At 46.2% G+C, this 17,633-nt stretch overlaps 1 protein-coding gene across 1 annotated transcript in view; it reads left to right on the top strand.

Annotated features, from left to right (window-relative positions):
- LOC138852336 (PDF receptor-like) overlaps positions 1–14,855 on the top strand; it is a 168,295-nt gene extending 153,440 nt beyond the window's left edge. The window contains exons 10-14 of the mRNA XM_070082249.1: positions 1,809–1,939; positions 2,068–2,153; positions 8,656–8,848; positions 10,623–10,769; positions 11,752–14,855. Coding sequence (XP_069938350.1) covers positions 1,809–1,939; positions 2,068–2,153; positions 8,656–8,848; positions 10,623–10,769; positions 11,752–11,904 — 710 coding nt within the window. The 3' untranslated portion in view covers positions 11,905–14,855. The remainder of the gene's footprint in view (positions 1–1,808; positions 1,940–2,067; positions 2,154–8,655; positions 8,849–10,622; positions 10,770–11,751) is intronic.
- Positions 14,856–17,633: the final 2,778 nt, after the last annotated feature.

Genomic DNA, 17,633 nt, shown 5'->3' with positions numbered 1-17,633 from the left:
TTTTATATTAGTTTATTGGTTTATTGGAGAAGATCGACCCCGCGACCCGGTCCCAGACCACTCCTCTCGACCGGTCCCAGACCACTCCTCTCGACCGGTCCCAGACCACTCCTCTCGACCGGTCCCAGACCACTCCTCTCGACCGGTCCCAGACCACTCCTCTCGACCGGTCCCAGACCACTCCTCTTGACCGGTCCCAGACCACTCCTCTTGACCGGTCCCAGACCACTCCTCTTGACCGGCCCCAGACCACTCCTCTTGACCGGTCCCAGACCACTCCTCTTGACCGGTCCCAGACCACTCCTCTTGACCGGTCCCAGACCACTTCTCTTGACCGGTCCCATACCACTCCTCTTGACCGGTTCCAGACCACTCCTCTTGACCGGCCCCAGACCACTCCTCTCGACCGGTCCCAGACCACTCCTCTTGACCGGTCCCAGACCACTTCTCTTGACCGGTTCCAGACCACTCCTCTTGACCGGCCCCAGACCACTCCTCTTGACCGGCCCCAGACCACTCCTCTTGACCGGCCCCAGACCACTCCTCTTGACCGGCCCCAGACCACTCCTCTTGACCGGTCCCAGACCACTCCTCTTGAACTGGAAATGAAATATCACATAAATATTAATATTATTTCCTGCCCACAAAAGCGTTCAACCCGTGAGAACCTCCGAGGATATGGGAGGCAATCATGTTTGACCAGTGCGAAAGGAAGGATAACCAGATTCCTTGGATCAAGAGCCTCTCCCTACCTTGAAGGGATGACATTAATTTCTAGCATCAGTGTATTTAAAAAAGACAGTGAAATGAGCACATACTCACTGCTAGCTAGAATGAGATGGCATCAGGCAGACCAGTGCCAGGTGCCGGAAACATGAGGCACGATATTAAAAACACTAGTCGTAGATGGATGTAGAAGTTCATCAACATTAAATATTTAGTAATGACCTCACGTCCACAACATTTGTAAAATGACAACTATGCACTGACAACATTGCAAGCTCCTGATGATGTGTTGATTGCAGCACGAAAGGCCTAAAACTATCACTCAACTCTCCCCTGTTTGTTTTTGCATCTTGTATCGCTTATTCGCGATTATTGCATACTAATTGTAAGTAAGAATTAACAAGATTTACCTTTCATCTTCCGTGATCGTAAGACAGAAATACTGGTTGCTGAACGAGCCTGTATCAGGACAGCATTTCGTTCTGTTAGAACGTAACATTGTTCTAACGAGAGCGTGTTCTGCCAATAAAATCACTACTATCGATAGTATACAGTTCGGATGCAGTACTAATAACACGGGTAGTAACTGGCACTCTGATAGTAACTGACACACTGGTAGTAACTGACACCCTGGTAGTAACTGACACCCTGGTAGTAACTGACACCCTGGTAGTAAGTTACGTAGCTTCTAGTGGTCATGGAGGGAGATAGTAACCAAGTTTGGGGTGGGGGAACTTTACACAAATAACCCGCACATAAAAGAGAGAAGCTTACGACGACGTTTCGGTCCGACTTGGACCATTATAAGGGAACTTTAGTTCCCTTATAACTTTAAGTGGTGGAGAGGAAAGGAGAGTAACTGCGCCTTGACAAAAAAATAACTGTATTTCAAACTGGGCTTTTGAAAAAAATGATCCGTAATGTAATTAGCATAATGCCTCCTATAGCTTGCTAATCCCTTTAAGTTTACCTGTTTCTGTTGCTGATTGCTGCTGCTACTGCTGATGCTGCTTCTTCTGCCGCTGTTGGTGGGTCTGCTGTTGCCGCTGTTCTTACTCCTACTGCTGCTACTGCCGATATAGGTATCCCTGTGTTCATGACGGCGTCGTGGGCGGTGGTAATGGCCCTCTGGAAGAACGTAGACTGCTGGTGGGGTTACTCCTTCACACCTTACTACTGGATCCTTGAAGGTCCTCGCTTCACTGTCATTGGGGTGAGTAGAAGTGCAGTTATGTTCCTGGTAATTCCTCTTAACAACAACAACAAAGACGATAGTATTTAAAATAAAAATTTTGGTGTGTAATTATTTATCAAAATGAGTTGGACCAATATTTATTCCAGGCGAACCTTCTCTTTCTGATGAATATCATGAGAATACTCATCAGTAAACTTCGGGAGGCGAGTTCCAGCGAAGCCCAGCAGATCAGGTGAGTGGCCATGGTGGTAGTGGTGTGGTTAGAGTGGGAGTGGTGTGGCCTGGGTGGTGCTGGTGTGGCCAGGGTTGTATTTGTGTGCTGGTGTGGCCAGGGAAGGGGAATACTTATGTGGCCATGAGGTTATTGATATTACTATAGGAATACTGACGTTGCCATATGGGACGAGTGTGGCAAGGCACTGAAGATATGTCGAAGTGATGCACATATTTTAAATGATATGACCAGGTAGAACATATTTATGGGATGTTATAGATGGTGGCAGATGGTGTAGCAAGTTAGACCTAACTCGGGATCCAAAAGCAAACACGCACACACACACACGTATATATATATATATATATATATATATATATATATATATATATATATATATATATATATATATATATATATATAATCTCTCAGATCCTGAACATTAGATAAATCGGGATAGTAGGATGGAGAAAGAGGGTGAGGGAAAGTGGAAACAAGAGGAGGAGGAGGAGGAACGGGGTGAGAGGGGTGAGAGGGGGGACAGGGGTGAGAGGGGGGACAGGGGTGAGTGGGGTGAGATTGTGAGATGAGGGAACAGTAAACGTATAATAGCAGTCATTATCAAAGGTCAGTGAACTGTATCCGGGAATTCTGCAACGACTATGCCAAAAAAATTCCCTATAGCCCAGACTCCCAGCCTGGCTCAGATATATATATATATATATATATATATATATATATATATATATATATATATATATATATATATATATATATATATATATATATATATATATATATATATATATATATATATATATATATATATATATATATATATAGAGAGAGAGAGAGAGAGAGAGAGAGAGAGAGAGAGAGAGAGAGAGAGAGAGAGAGAGAGAGAGAGAGAGAGAGAGAGAGAGTGAGAGAGAGAGAGAGAGAGAGAGAGAGAGAGAGAAAGAGACAGTTGGTGCATCTGTCTGAGGATAATCAGATCAAGAAATAGTTTGTCTGGAAAGCTTAAAACTGTAACACTAGATATTACCGACACTAGCAGCATGACATGTTGAAACTGCCAAGAACAAGTGAATGTAAGCACAGTCCACCGAGCCAGACAAACCATCAGAAGAAATCTTGAAAACGTTAAATATATATATATATATATATATATATGTATATATATATATATATATATATATATATATATATATATATATATATATATATATATATATATATATATATATATATATATATATATATATATATATATATATACAGAGCCACTAACAGCGACACGCATCATCACCTGGAGACCGTGAAACACCAGACAACTTGACACAAGCATGCTGCTGTAGTATTAATAATATGAATGAATCAACGAATGAGTGAATGAATAAATGAATGAAGAAAGGAAGGAAGGAAGGAAGGAAGGAAGGAAAGAAGGAAAGAAGGAAGTTACGAAATGTGAAGAACGTTTCGATTTTAAAAACACTCTGCGCTCACGGCAATAAAAACCAAACACGAATAACCCCCTGTTCCCCCCCCCCACACACACACACAAAAAAAAAATATACAAAGAAAAATAAACCGCCGGAGTGAAGGCAAAAGAGCATCCAGATGTTGTTTACTCAAGCTTCCACATCTTCGATAACGTCCGGCACGAAGCTAGATCATAGGAAAAATCCCGATTCCTGCATCTGTGGTTATTATGATTTGTCTGCCGATATGCAGCATCCGGGGGGGAGGGATGATGAAGCTCGGAGAGGAGAAATGTGTGTGTGTATGTGAGTAGAAAGAATAACAATAACACAAGTAAAAAGAACGTGAGCCGTTAACAGGAAGAAAAGAAGAAGAACACGCATCGAGAGATGGATCTATATTATTTTGTATATAATTTACACTAATAAGCTTGTGCATGAATGGTATATAAATACCGACAAGATGAAGAATTAGACGTTTCGCCCTGCAGTGGCTTTATCAATACAATACTGGACATAATGTGAAGAATGTAGAACTGTATACAAAAGATGGGGTAATCTATCTCTCAGTCTTGGAGTTGGTGAAGACCACCGTAGTCTTGAAGACTCGTCAGGACTACGGTGGTCTTCACCTCCAAGACTGAGGGACTAATTACCTCATCTTTTGTACATAATTCTATGCCCTTCCTATTATGTCCTTGTATTGTATTGATAAAGCTACTGGATGGAGAAATATCTACGAATGAAGATATCCAGATGTTGCAAATGTGTCTAATTCTTCACTAATGAACTTGAAAGAATGCTATCATAATTTTTTTTTTTTTTTTTTGAGATATATGGAAGACTGTGCATCTTTATTTAACTGTGTAAGTTGTCAGATGAAGATAAACAAGCTGACTCAGTTTTAGGCTACGTGAAGAATGTTTCCCGTGGCCTGGTGGCTAAAGCTATCTCTTCACACGGCGAGGGTCGGAGTTCGATTCCTGGCGAGGGTAGAAACATTGGGTGTGTTTCTTTACACCGGTTGTCTATGTTCACCGATCAATAAAATGGAAACCTGGGAGTTAGTCGACTGGTGTGGGTCGCATCCTGGGACAACACTGACAAAATTTGCCAGAAATGCACTACCTAATAAGCGACTTTCTATACAGTAGTATGTCACTGATGTCAGCTGTACATGTACTTGTAGTAAAATAAAGATATATTATCATTAATATTATTAGAGAAATGTAAAGTGATGCATTAATGTTAAACCGATGTTAAATACTAATATGGTTTAAAAAGATACGTGAGCAAATACTACGACATATTTATTTGAAAACGTTTCGTTCTTTTAAACCAATTTGTTGATATCTATTACCAAGGTTTATGTTAAATACGAATATAAAATATCTTACAAGAAGAAAGCTGAATGACTCACGAAATCATAATAACACGAATGCAACTGGCCCAGTGGCTTACGCACTGCCCTGGAGCTTTACGATTCACTTGCCATGAGTTCTAACCCCACCCGTGCCGTGGTAAGAAAAATGAGATAAAAAATAAAAGAGAGAAGCAGAGCTAGAAAATTCGGATACAAAATACCAGAAACAACACTGACACTCTACGATGCCCTTGTTAAGCTGTACCTGGAGTCTACCTAGAGGGTGTTCCGGGGGTGAACGCCCCCGCGGCCCGGTCTATGGCCAGGCCTCGCGGTGGATCAGGGCCTGACAACCAGGCTTTTACTGCCGGCCACACGCAAATCCACTAGCCACAGCCATCAATATGCTGTGCAGTTTTGATCCTAACTTGCAAAGAAGAGATTTAAATGCTGAATGTGCTGAGAGGATCGAGGAAGCTAGCTAGTACCTCTATTAGTTAATCAAATAACTGAAGAAAGACTCGTGGATACATTGTTCCCCTCAGGAAGTTTGGAGACGAAAAGTTATGTGATTAACTGGTTTGAAGTACAAGTTTATTCAACGATGCAAAATAATGATATGAAACTTGGGGCTACGAGAGGCAAAACAAATGCGAGTGATTTATTTTTTTGGGGCCACCAAACACAGATCATTTAAACAAATTTTCTCACCATGTTGCAAGCACAAACACAATTCAGGTATTAAAAAAATTGATTGGACAAATACTTTGAAACCATCACATTCAATTAAACGCAGTACAGAGGAACACGTATAACACAGACATCTCTGGGACTGTGTGTGTGTGTGTACTCACCTAGTTGAGGTTGCAGGGGTCGAGTCCAAGCTCCTGGCCCCGCCTTTTCACTGATTGCTACTAGGTCCTCTCTCTCCCTGCTCTATGAGCTTTATCAAACCTCGTCTTAAAACTATGTATGGCTCCTGCCTCCACTACGTCACTTTCTAGGCTATTCCACTTCCTGACAACTCTATGACTGAAGAAATATTTCCTAGCATTCCTGACAAGCCGGGCTGTGGCTCGTACGTTGGATTGCGTGCAGCCAGCAGTAACAGCCTGGTTGATCAGGCTCTGATCCACCATGAGGCCTGGTCATAGACCGGGATGCGGGGGCATTGGCCCCCGGAACTCTTTCCAGGTAAACTCCAGGTTTGACTCGTAGGAATCTTCAACTTCCAATTGTGACCCCTTGTTTCTGTGTCTCATCTCTGGAACATCCTGTCTTTGTCCACCTTGTCAAATCCTCGCAGTATTTTATATGTCGTTGTCCTGTCTCCTCTGACCCTCCTGTCCTCCAGTGTCGTCAGGCCGATTTCCATAAACCTTTCTTTGTAGGACAATCCCATTAGCTCTGGAACTAGTCTTGTTGCAAACCTTAGCACTTTCTCTAATTTCTTGACATGCTTGACCAGGTGTGGATTCCAAACTGGTGCTGCATACCCCAATATTTGCCTGACGTATATGGTGTGCAGAGTCTTGAACGATTCCTTACTGAGGAATCGGAACGCTATTCTTAGTTTGCCAGACGCCCGTATGCTACAGCAGTTATTTGATTGATGTGCGCCTCAGGAGATGTGCTCGGTATTATATTCACCCCAAGATCTTTTTCCTTGAGTAAAGTTTGCAGTCCTTGGGCACCTAGACTATACTCTGTCTGCGGTTTTCTTTGCCCTTCCCCGATCTTCATGACTTTGCATTTGGCAGGGTTAAATTCAAGGAGCCAGTTGCTGGACCAGACTTGTAGCCTGTCCAGGTCTCTTTGCAGTCCTGCCTGATCCTCGACCGATTTAATTCTCCTCATTAACTTCACATCATCTGCAAACAGGGACATTTCTGAGTCTATTCCTTCCGTTATGTCATTCACATATACCAAAAACAGTTCACGTCCTAGGATTGACCTCTGTGAAACCCCGCTCGTTACGGGCACCCTCTCTGACACCTCGTCACGTACCATGACTCGTTGTTGCCTCCCTGTCAGATATTCTCTGATCCATTGCAGTTCCTTTCCTGTTATGCGTGCCTGATTCTCTAGCTTTTGCATTAACCTCTTGTGAGGAACTGTTTCGATTGCCTTCTTGTAGTCCAAGAAAATGCAATTTATCCACCTCTCTCTCTTGTGTCTTACTTCTGTTACCTTGTCATAAAACTCCAGTAGGTCTGTGACACAGGATTTTCCTTCCCTGAAACCGTGCTGTTTGTCGTTTATAAGCTAGTGTCTTTCCAGGTGCTCCACCACTCTCCTCCTGATGATTTTCTCCATGACTTTGCATACTATACACGTCAGTGACACAGGTCTGCAATTTAATGCCTCGTGTCTGTCTCCTTTCTTAAAAATTGTCACTACATTTGCCATCTTCCATACCTCAGGTAGGTGCCCAATCTCAGTGAATGTGTTGAAGATTTTTTTTTGTGGCACACACAATATCTCTGCTCCCTCTCTAAGGACCCACGGAGAGATGTTGTCTGGTCCCATCGCTTCTGAGGTATCAAGTTAGCATAGTAGCTTCTTCACCTTCTCCTCGGTAGTGTGTATTTCATCCAGCACTTGTTGGAGTACCTCCCTATTCTGAATTCCTGGATCCTTCCTGTCTCCACTGTAAATACTTCTTTAAATCTCAAATGTTGAGCTCCTCACATACCTCTTGGAGTGTGTGTGTGCGTGTGTGTGTGAGAACCTTAGTGTTTCCAGACACTGATATAGTTATTGAACCCCTGAATTCCGTCTGTTCAATGTCAATGTGACACAATATGACACAGAATAATACAATACGACACAGTATAACACAACGTAACACAATATGCAGTTTATGGCATTTTACAGAGAAAACATTTTGCATATCGTACAACACGAGCATGCTTAAAGGTATATTCTCTGAATTAATATACCAACTCATGCACTACCTACGATGACAGGTTGACTTACATGCAGGGATGACTTACAATCTAGCTTCCACTAGTGGGTTTTCCCTGAGAGTCAATTAACATGCAGATAATTAATACCAAATGTAATTACCAGTGGAAGGTTTCTGGCTGCTCAGAATTATGTTGAAAACCTGTTGTAACAGAGTGACTACTGGAGTATACCTGGAGAGGGTATCGGGGGTCAACGTCCCCGCGGCCCGGTCTGTGACCAGACCTCAGGTGGATCAGGGCCTGATCAATCAGGCTGTTGCTGTTGGCCGCATGCAACCCGACGTGCGGCCAACAGCACGTAGTAGTAGTAGTAGTAGTAGTAGTAGTAGTAGTAGTAGTAGTAGTAGTAGTAGTAGTAGTAGTAGTAGTAGTAGTAGTAGTAGTAGTAGTAGTAGTAATACTAGCAGCAGCAACAGTGGTAGTGTTAAATCGAAGCTATACAACTTGATTTCCTAATAAATTTCTATGTCTATGATATATCTTCACCCATTTTTCCATAAAGGTCGCGTATCCAGGCTCAGTGTGGGCGGGGAGAGAGCCTTCTGCTTCATGGACAGAGCATCGAGCCTCTGCAACTCCTTGCACTGACTGGCCTACGTGGGTTTACCGCTACAAATTAAATCAGTAGAATCAAGAAATTCTCTAAAATAACCTTAACTGACATTTTTTCTTCTTGTCTTGCCGTTCTTTGCGTCGGTGTGCGCCAGGCCCCTGCGGCGGTCTGTGCGCAACGCGCTCTTCCTGCTGCCGCTGCTGGGCATCACCAACGCCATCACCATGATACCCAAGCCCTTGGAACGCTCAGCCTTCGAGTTCGGAGTCTGGTCCTACGGCACCAACCTCCTCACCTCCTTCCAGGGCTTCGTTGTCGCTTGTATCTACTGCTTCTTCAACGGTGACGTGAGTGACATGTTCTTTCTTTCTCTCTCTCTCTCTCTACTCTCTCTCTCTCTCTCTCTCTCTCTCTCTCTCTCTCTCTCTCTCTCTCTCTCTCTCCTCTCTCTCTCTCTCTCTCTCCTCTCTCTCTCACTCTCTCTCTCCTCTCTCTCTCTCTCATCTCTCTCTCTCTCTCTCTCTCTCTCTCTCTCTCTCTCTCTCTCTCTCTCTCTCTCTCTCTCTCTCTCTCTCTCTCTCTCTCTCTCTCTCTCTCTCTCTCTCTCTCTCTCTCTCTCTCTCTCTCTCTTTCCTGGGGCAATTGGTTTGCTGTGTCTGCGATGATTAGTTCACTGTCTGTACCTGGCATGATTGATTAAGAATCCATGTGATCGACCAAGACTCATCATGTCTGCAAACAACACGTCCCAGCCATTTGTTTACAAAGTAAACTCATCAGCCAAGTTAAATCGCCCAGATATCTTCGTGCAGACGTACTTACTCTTCAATAAATTCACCATGCACCAACTAAATATGAAATGTAAAGATAGGTTAAATGCTCTCAGTGCTGTTGCTGGCCACAACTCTCAGTTAAGGTGCAAATGTTAGTATAGTGAGAATAATGTCCATAAGCCTATACTTAGTACACTAGATCCTTAGTTTATTATGTTGCACTAAGGTTAACGTTTAAGAAAATTATCTTCAGTCTTTGCAACTAATGCAGAGCGAAACCCTTAGAATTTTTTCTTGGCTGTCTTAAAACTACGAAGATATGACTTTAAGCCGGACGCTAGTGTTTGTATAAAAATATTGAGGAACGAAGTAGATAATGTTACCATAATTATCTTGATAAATGTCTTGAAGTAAATAAGCACAAATATAAATAGACTGTGGAAACATTCACTTATGTTTAATTCTATAACCTCGGCGAACTGTATCTCTATAAACAACACGAACATTTCATCCCCATAAGTTTAGTCCGAATAACTCAAGAAATTATAATAACACGATTGCAGACAAACTACGATACGGGTCTGGAGTTTTACGACTCACCACGAGTTCAATCCCCGCCCGTACCGTGGATTAGTCCGAATAGGTGCAAATTTGAAATTTTATTGAAATAGTTAAAAAACTTTGAATCGTTGAAATCGATCAATTACTCGAGAAGATGTATATAATAGACAGTTCTGGCACATATCTCACAGCCTTCTCAGATAATCTTAATTTTTAAAGGGAAGGAGTGGTAAGCCAGCAGAAGGTCTCAGTTAGATGACCTAAAACTCCAGTGGCAGGTCATTATGTATATAAGACCCGCATCAGAAAACACTTGTCCTGTTTCCTGACGAATTAATATTATGACCTAAGCAATATGTCAAGATATCTTAACAGATGAAATATAAGTTATAAATATATATACAGACGTACTCCTGTTAACCCTTTTAGGGGTTCCAGATCCTAGTCCTCTTGTGCATGAATATATTGCTTAATAAAACACGTGAACAAATACAAGGACATTAATTAGATTATGCCCAGTGTTTGATCACGTGTCTATTTAAGTCACTTCGACATGGATACGATATAAACACAAGGTTTATATAATATCCATGTTTTAGGCCTACCGCCCAAGGGATGGATGTGGAGTGCACAATAAACTAACCGCTTTGATGGCATAAAGTAATCTACGTAATATGGCTGTTTGCCTGGGGTAACTATCTACACCTGGGGAGACTGTCTACCTGGGGTGAGAGAGCGCCTCACACTAGGGGAACCTGCCTCCCCTCACCATGTTCTCCCGGTTCAGGTGAAGCGGACACTCTGTTACTACTGGCGCTTGAAGGTGACTCTACGAAGCAGCAAGCGACGCTGTGAGTCCGCCTCAGCCTTCCCGGACCCAGAGGGACTCTTCGGTACTGGCTATGGTCCACGCCCACCCAAACTCCACTACAAGGTTAGTACTCAGCCCTTCCTTAATCCGCTACACTGTGTGTGTGTGTATGCGTGCGTGTGTGTGTGTGTGTGTGTGTGTGTGTGTGTGTGTGTGTGTGTGTGTGTGTGTGTGTGTGTGTGTGTGTGTGTGTGTGTGTGTGTGTGTGTTGAGTAGACGGGTAATGAGTGGTTATGCATTTTAGACAGAAAATATTTACACCCAGCTCATGACTGAAAAAAATGCCAATGTTAATTGTCTGACGCTTCAGCGGACCCTGTCAGCAGCCGTCCCCACTAATCCCACAACAACAGATCTGACATTACACAAAAAATAATATTTCCATTATGTAAAGATTAACACACACTCACGTTTAAACCATTTAAAGGATTCCATTGTTTTAAAAGACTCAATGTAAAGAGCGAAAGTCACTGTGCAGTGGGCGGAAAAAAACTGACATGTGATTCAATTTGGACAGGAAATTTTAGACGATGTTTCGGTGGGTCAGGAACCATTATCAGGTCGTTGGCTGTAAATCAAAATAAGAATTTCTTTTCACTAAGACTGGCAATTATACACAGCGTAAACACTCGTTTTTCGGCATGAATAACGTAACAACAGCGTGAATAACCTAACTAAAAAGACATTAACTTCCGTGTTCTTGTCTTAATAAATTCTCTGTTACTGATTAACCTGACATCCATAAGACTACTACACGTGTAGTGTAGTACGACTATTGTCTCTTAATCATTGATTTGGCAGTAACAACACAATTAATAATAATAATAACAATAATAATAATAATAATAATAATTAATAATAATAATATTACTAAATGACCCACATGAGTTTAGTGCTTCACCTCCCCCAAGGCAGGGTGACCCAAAGAGGAAAACCCATTCTCTATCATTCATCCAACCACTGTGCTTCCAGAAGTGTGCTGACACTCTCAGTAAGATTAGTCTCATGTAGGGTTATAATAATGGTAGGTGTGTGTTCATTGCAGGCTCGCAGCAAGTCTTCCAGTGACAAGCCTGCACTCAACGGTCACTTGCAGACCCTGCATAACCCTCACCTGGGCAGCCTGCACGGCACTCACGTGCTGCATCACTCTACGGGCCTGCCGTGCCATGTAACAATGCCCGTCACCAGCTTATGACGTCCGGCATCATGCTTCCTGGACGCCCCGCGAGGCTGTGGCAATCTTGACGGTTCTGAGCCTCGCGTCAGCTTCATCTTCAGGACTACACGGGCCACCAGGAATGGTGCCAGGAACGACACTTCGAATCGGACGGGAGTCAACAAGGCGAAAAAGAGCGTGAAGAGAGGCTTCAAGATTAGACGGTGTGGCAGGAGAGGAGGGAGGCGGGAGAGCGGCGAGGGTGAAGACGTTAGTTCGGGGGCTCCTAGCCCTTGCAGCGTCCGCGGGGTGTCTTCAGGGACATTGGACGCCGACATACACACGTGGTCCACCAACACTACCGATTATGACGGTGGAGCCTCGTGCTCGTCGTCTAGCGCTGTCAGGAACCCTCATCCCTCCTCACACGGGGTTGGTCACTGCCGATCCCTGGAGTTAGGGACCTCGTATGCCTGCAGCGCACTCGACTGAGTGTCCTTTCTGCTCAGTTAACTCACCTCAAGACTCCTGTCAACCGAAGCCGTCCCGTCTGCTCTAGGAGGGTCATGTCAACAAATTCCATCTTCCCGGATTTCGTCACGTCTTCACTAAGGAGCTATATGGCTTCCTTTCATGACTTCCAGCTGTTCTTCCAAAACATCACATTTACAGTACGAGCGATTAGCTGCCAGATAGCTGCCTAGACTCACTGTAGAGAGTTTTTGTAACATCCTAGTTCCTGCTGACACGTTTTGAGAATCATGTTCAACGAGCCTCAGTTGCAGAGACGAGCTTCATGGAGATGTTCCTCGTGTGGACAGGCTTCTACAGTGACCGATGAAGACTGCTCCACAAGGAAAACGTCTCAATAAAGTTCCTCTCTCTTTCTCTGCGAATATGACTTTTACACACTACTTGTCCCACTAGTGCGACTGTTACCCGACGAGTTTCAATAATATTCATCTACATACACTTCCAGGCCACAGAGACGCCACAAGAATGCTGTCCTCGCCAGAGCTGCCTCGACCCATGGGTATCATTTGTTTTCATCACCGTCGGCATTGTTTCCTTCATACACCGTGCAGAGGTCAAAATTATCCTTCTCACCTAATTTTATTAGGTTTAAATCCTATCGACTGCAGGAAGGTTATTAAAATCAACGATACATCTGTCATGATATATTTGTATTATATTCACGGAGACATTTATCTTATAAAATTTCTGTATAAACATTTTATGAAAAAAAAATGGCAGCTCTAACACTTACGATATGTTAATGGAATATGGAGTCACCTTTCAATCAAACTAGAATATCCAAACATCTTGCAAGATTGGATGTGGCTTCAAGACGCCTTGTAAAGAATGACGTGATTCCAAAAACGCCTTTTGAAGATGGCTGTGGTTCCAAGACGTCTTGTAAAGATGTCTGCAAAGAAGAAAAAACAAATTGAGTAACGCAGGTCACCTGTTACTCGAGTTTCAAACATCCAGACACAGAGACGAGGCAAAAACACTGGTCGCTCTAACAAACGTATATAAGCAAGACACAAAACAGAAAAACAGGACTATAATGCACAAATTTAAAGCCCTCTTCCACAAACTTCTAAGTGCAGGAGGTGAAGTTATAAATAAAAACACTCAGGTTACACCATGTGTGAGAGAAAGAGTAAAGAACGAGTGAACTCAGGACTACAGTGTAAATTCCGCCACTTTTCCACTCACGTCTTAGGGTGTTGAAAGTCACGATCCAGTGACTTAGGGTGTTGAAAGTCACGATTCAGTGACTTAGGGTGTTGAAAGTCACGATTCAGTGACTTAGGGTGTTGAAAGTCACGATCCAGTGACTTAGGGTGTTGAAAGTTACGATTCAGTGACTTAGGGTGTTGAAAGTCACGATTCAGTGACTTAGGGTGTTGAAAGTCACGATTCAGTGACTTAGGGTGTTGAAAGTCACGATTCAGTGACTTAGGGTGTTGAAAGTCACGATCCAGTGACTTAGGGTGTTGAAAGTCACGATTCAATGACATAGGGTGTTGAAAGTCACGATTCAATGACTTAGGGTGTTGAAAGTCACGATTCAGTGACTTAGGGTGTTGAAAGTCACGGTTCAGTGACTTAGGGTGTTGAAAGTCACGATTCAGGATATTTTCACATGAATATAAAAATGATATACAAATTATAAACAACATTTTTGAAGGTAATATTCCATATAGCTCTACATCACTAGAAAAAATATTAAAGTGTATAAGTAGGAAATCCTCGTGGACCGAGAGAGCAACATATTTTTTAGGTAAATATGATTGTAGTGGTGAGCAAAGTGCTGGTAGAGTCACAGCAAAGTGCTAGGACTTAGCTCTTTAGTGCCTCCTAGCAGCTAGGATATAACTGGGCCTCCAAGGCTAAGAAACAAGGGTTAATGATCTCTCAAAAACGGTGAACTGTGTTCAACACCAGTGAAGAAAGAGCTGGTAACAATATATCCTATAACACTGTATATATACACATACTAGTTCCAATACACTATACATTAAGACCCCTACAGTATACAGCGTTGTATTTACATACTACACTCTGAATTCTATCAGTGTCATCCAGAAAACTTTAACGAAGTACATCCTACAACGACGAGACGGGGTTAACGTTAAAATATTTACATTGAACGTTAAACCCAAGTACGTCATTGAACGAGGCTCGATCCTCCGTTTCCTAATCTTGCTGGACCGGAACCTGAGGTGTCATGAGTCTTCACTGGACCGGGACTTGAGGTGCCATGAGTCTCCACTGGACTACTATATGAGGTGCCATGGGTCACCACTGGACTGGTACATGAGGTACCATGAGTCGCCACTGGACTGGTACATGAGGTACCATGAGTCGCCACTGGACTGGTACATGAGGTACCATGAGTCGCCACTGGACTGGTACGTGAGGTACCATGAGTCGCCACTGGACCAGGACATGAGGTACCATGAGTCGCCACTGGACCGGGGCGTGAGGTACCATGAGTCGCCACTGGACCGGGACGTGAGGTACCATGAGTCGCCACTGGACTTGGAAGTGAGGTACCATGAGTCGCCACTGGACCGGGACGTTAGGTACCATGAGTCGCCACTGGACCGGGACGTTAGGTACCATGAGTCGCCACTGGACCGGGACGTGAGGTACCATGAGTCGCCACTGGACCGGGACATGAGGTGCCATGAGTCGCCGCTGGACTGGTACGTGAGGTACCATGAGTCGCCACTGGACTGGTACATGAGGTACCATGAGTCACCACTGGACTAGTACATGAGGTACCATGAGTCGCCACTGGACTTGGAAGTGAGGTACCATGAGTCGCCACTGGACCGGGACGTGAGGTACCATGAGTCTCCACTGGACCGGGACGTGAGGTACCATGAGTCGCCACTGGACCGGGACGTGAGGTACCATGAGTCGCCACTGGACCGGGACATGAGGTGCCATGAGTCGCCGCTGGACCGGGACGTGAGGTACCATGAGTCGCCATTGGACCGGGACATGAGGTGCCATGAGTCGCCACTGGACCGGGACATGAGGTGCCATGAGTCGCCACTGGACCGGGACGTGAGGTACCATGAGTCGCCACTGGACCGGGACGTGAGATACCATGAGTCGCCACTGGACCGGGACGTGAGGTACCATGAGTCGCCACTGGACCGGGACGTGACGTACCATGAGTCGCCACTGGACCGGGACATGAGGTGCCATGAGTCGCCACTGGACCGGGACGTGAGGTACCATGAGTCGCCACTGGACCGGGACGTGAGGTACCATGAGTCGCCACTGGACCGGGACATGAGGTACCATGAGTCGCCACTGGACCGGGACGTGAGATACCATGAGTCGCCACTGGACCGGGACGTGAGGTACCATGAGTCGCCACTGGACCGGGACATGAGGTACCATGAGTCGCCACTGGACCGGGACGTGAGGTACCATGAGTCGCCACTGGACCGGGACGTGAGGTACCATGAGTCGTCACTGGACCGGGACGTGAGGTACCATGAGTCGCCACTGGACCGGGACGTGAGGTACCATGAGTCGCCACTGGACCGGGACATGAGGTACCATGAGTCGCCACTGGACCGGGACGTGAGGTACCATGAGTCGCCACTGGACCGGGACGTGAGGTACCATGAGTCGCCACTGGACCGGGACGTGAGGTACCATGAGTCGCCACTGGACCGGGACATGAGGTACCATGAGTCGCCACTGGACCGGGACGTGAGATACCATGAGTCGCCACTGGACCGGGACGTGAGGTACCATGAGTCGCCACTGGACCGGGACATGAGGTACCATGAGTCGCCACTGGACCGGGACGTGAGGTACCATGAGTCGCCACTGGACCGGGACGTGAGGTACCATGAGTCGTCACTGGACCGGGACGTGAGGTACCATGAGTCGCCACTGGACCGGGACGTGAGGTACCATGAGTCGCCACTGGACCGGGACATGAGGTACCATGAGTCGCCACTGGACCGGGACGTGAGGTACCATGAGTCGCCACTGGACCGGGACGTGAGGTACCATGAGTCGCCACTGGACCGGGACGTGAGGTACCATGAGTCGCCACTGGACCGGGACGTGAGGTACCATGAGTCGCCACTGGACCGGGACGTGAGGTACCATGAGTCGCCACTGGACCGGGACGTGAGGTACCATGAGTCGCCACTGGACCGGGACGTGAGGTACCATGAGTCGCAACTGGACCGGGACGTGAGGTACCATGAGTCGCCACTGGACCGGGACGTGTGGTACCATGAGTCGCCACTGGACCGGGACATGAGGTACCATGAGTCGCCACTGGACCGGGACGTGAGGTACCATGAGTCGCCACTGGACCGGGACATGAGGTACCATGAGTCGCCACTGGACCGGGACGTGAGGTACCATGAGTCGCCACTGGACCGGGACGTGAGGTACCATGAGTCGCCACTGGACCGGGATGTGAGGTACCATGAGTCGCCACTGGACCGGGACGTGAGGTACCATGAGTCGCCACTGGACCGGGACGTGAGGTACCATGAGTCGCCACTGGACCGGGACGTGAGGTACCATGAGTCGCCACTGGACCGGAACGTGAGGTACCATGAGTCGCCACTGGACCGGGACATGAGGTACCATGAGTCGCCACTGGACCGGGACGTGAGGTACCATGAGTCGCCACTGGACCGGGACGTGAGGTACCATGAGTCGCCACTGGACCGGGACGTGAGGTACCATGAGTCGCCACTGGACCGGGACATGAGGTACCATGAGTCGCCACTGGACCGGGACGTGAGGTACCATGAGTCGCCACTAAACCGGGACGTGAGGTACCATGAGTCGCCACTGGACCGGGACATGAGGTACCATGAGTCGCCACTGGACCGGGACGTGAGGTACCATGAGTCGCCACTGGACCGGGACGTGAGGTACCATGAGTCGCCACTGGACCGGGACGTGAGGTACCATGAGTCGCCACTGGACCGGGACGTGAGGTACCATGAGTCGCCACTGGACCGGGACGTGAGGTACCATGAGTCGCCACTGGACCGGGACGTGAGGTACCATGAGTCGCCACTGGACCGGGACGTGAGGTACCACGAGTCGCCACTGGACCGGGACGTGAGGTACCATGAGTCGCCACTGGACCGGGACGTGAGGTACCATGAGTCGCCACTGGACCGGGACGTGAGGTACCATGAGTCGCCACTGGACCGGGACGTGAGGTACCATGAGTCGCCACTGGACCGGGACGTGAG

Source organism: Cherax quadricarinatus, chromosome 7, assembly GCF_038502225.1.
Source record: "Cherax quadricarinatus isolate ZL_2023a chromosome 7, ASM3850222v1, whole genome shotgun sequence".
Lineage (NCBI taxonomy): Eukaryota > Metazoa > Arthropoda > Malacostraca > Decapoda > Parastacidae > Cherax > Cherax quadricarinatus.
The sequence above is the reverse complement of the archived record's forward strand: the minus strand, read 5'-3'. Positions and strand labels throughout refer to the sequence as shown.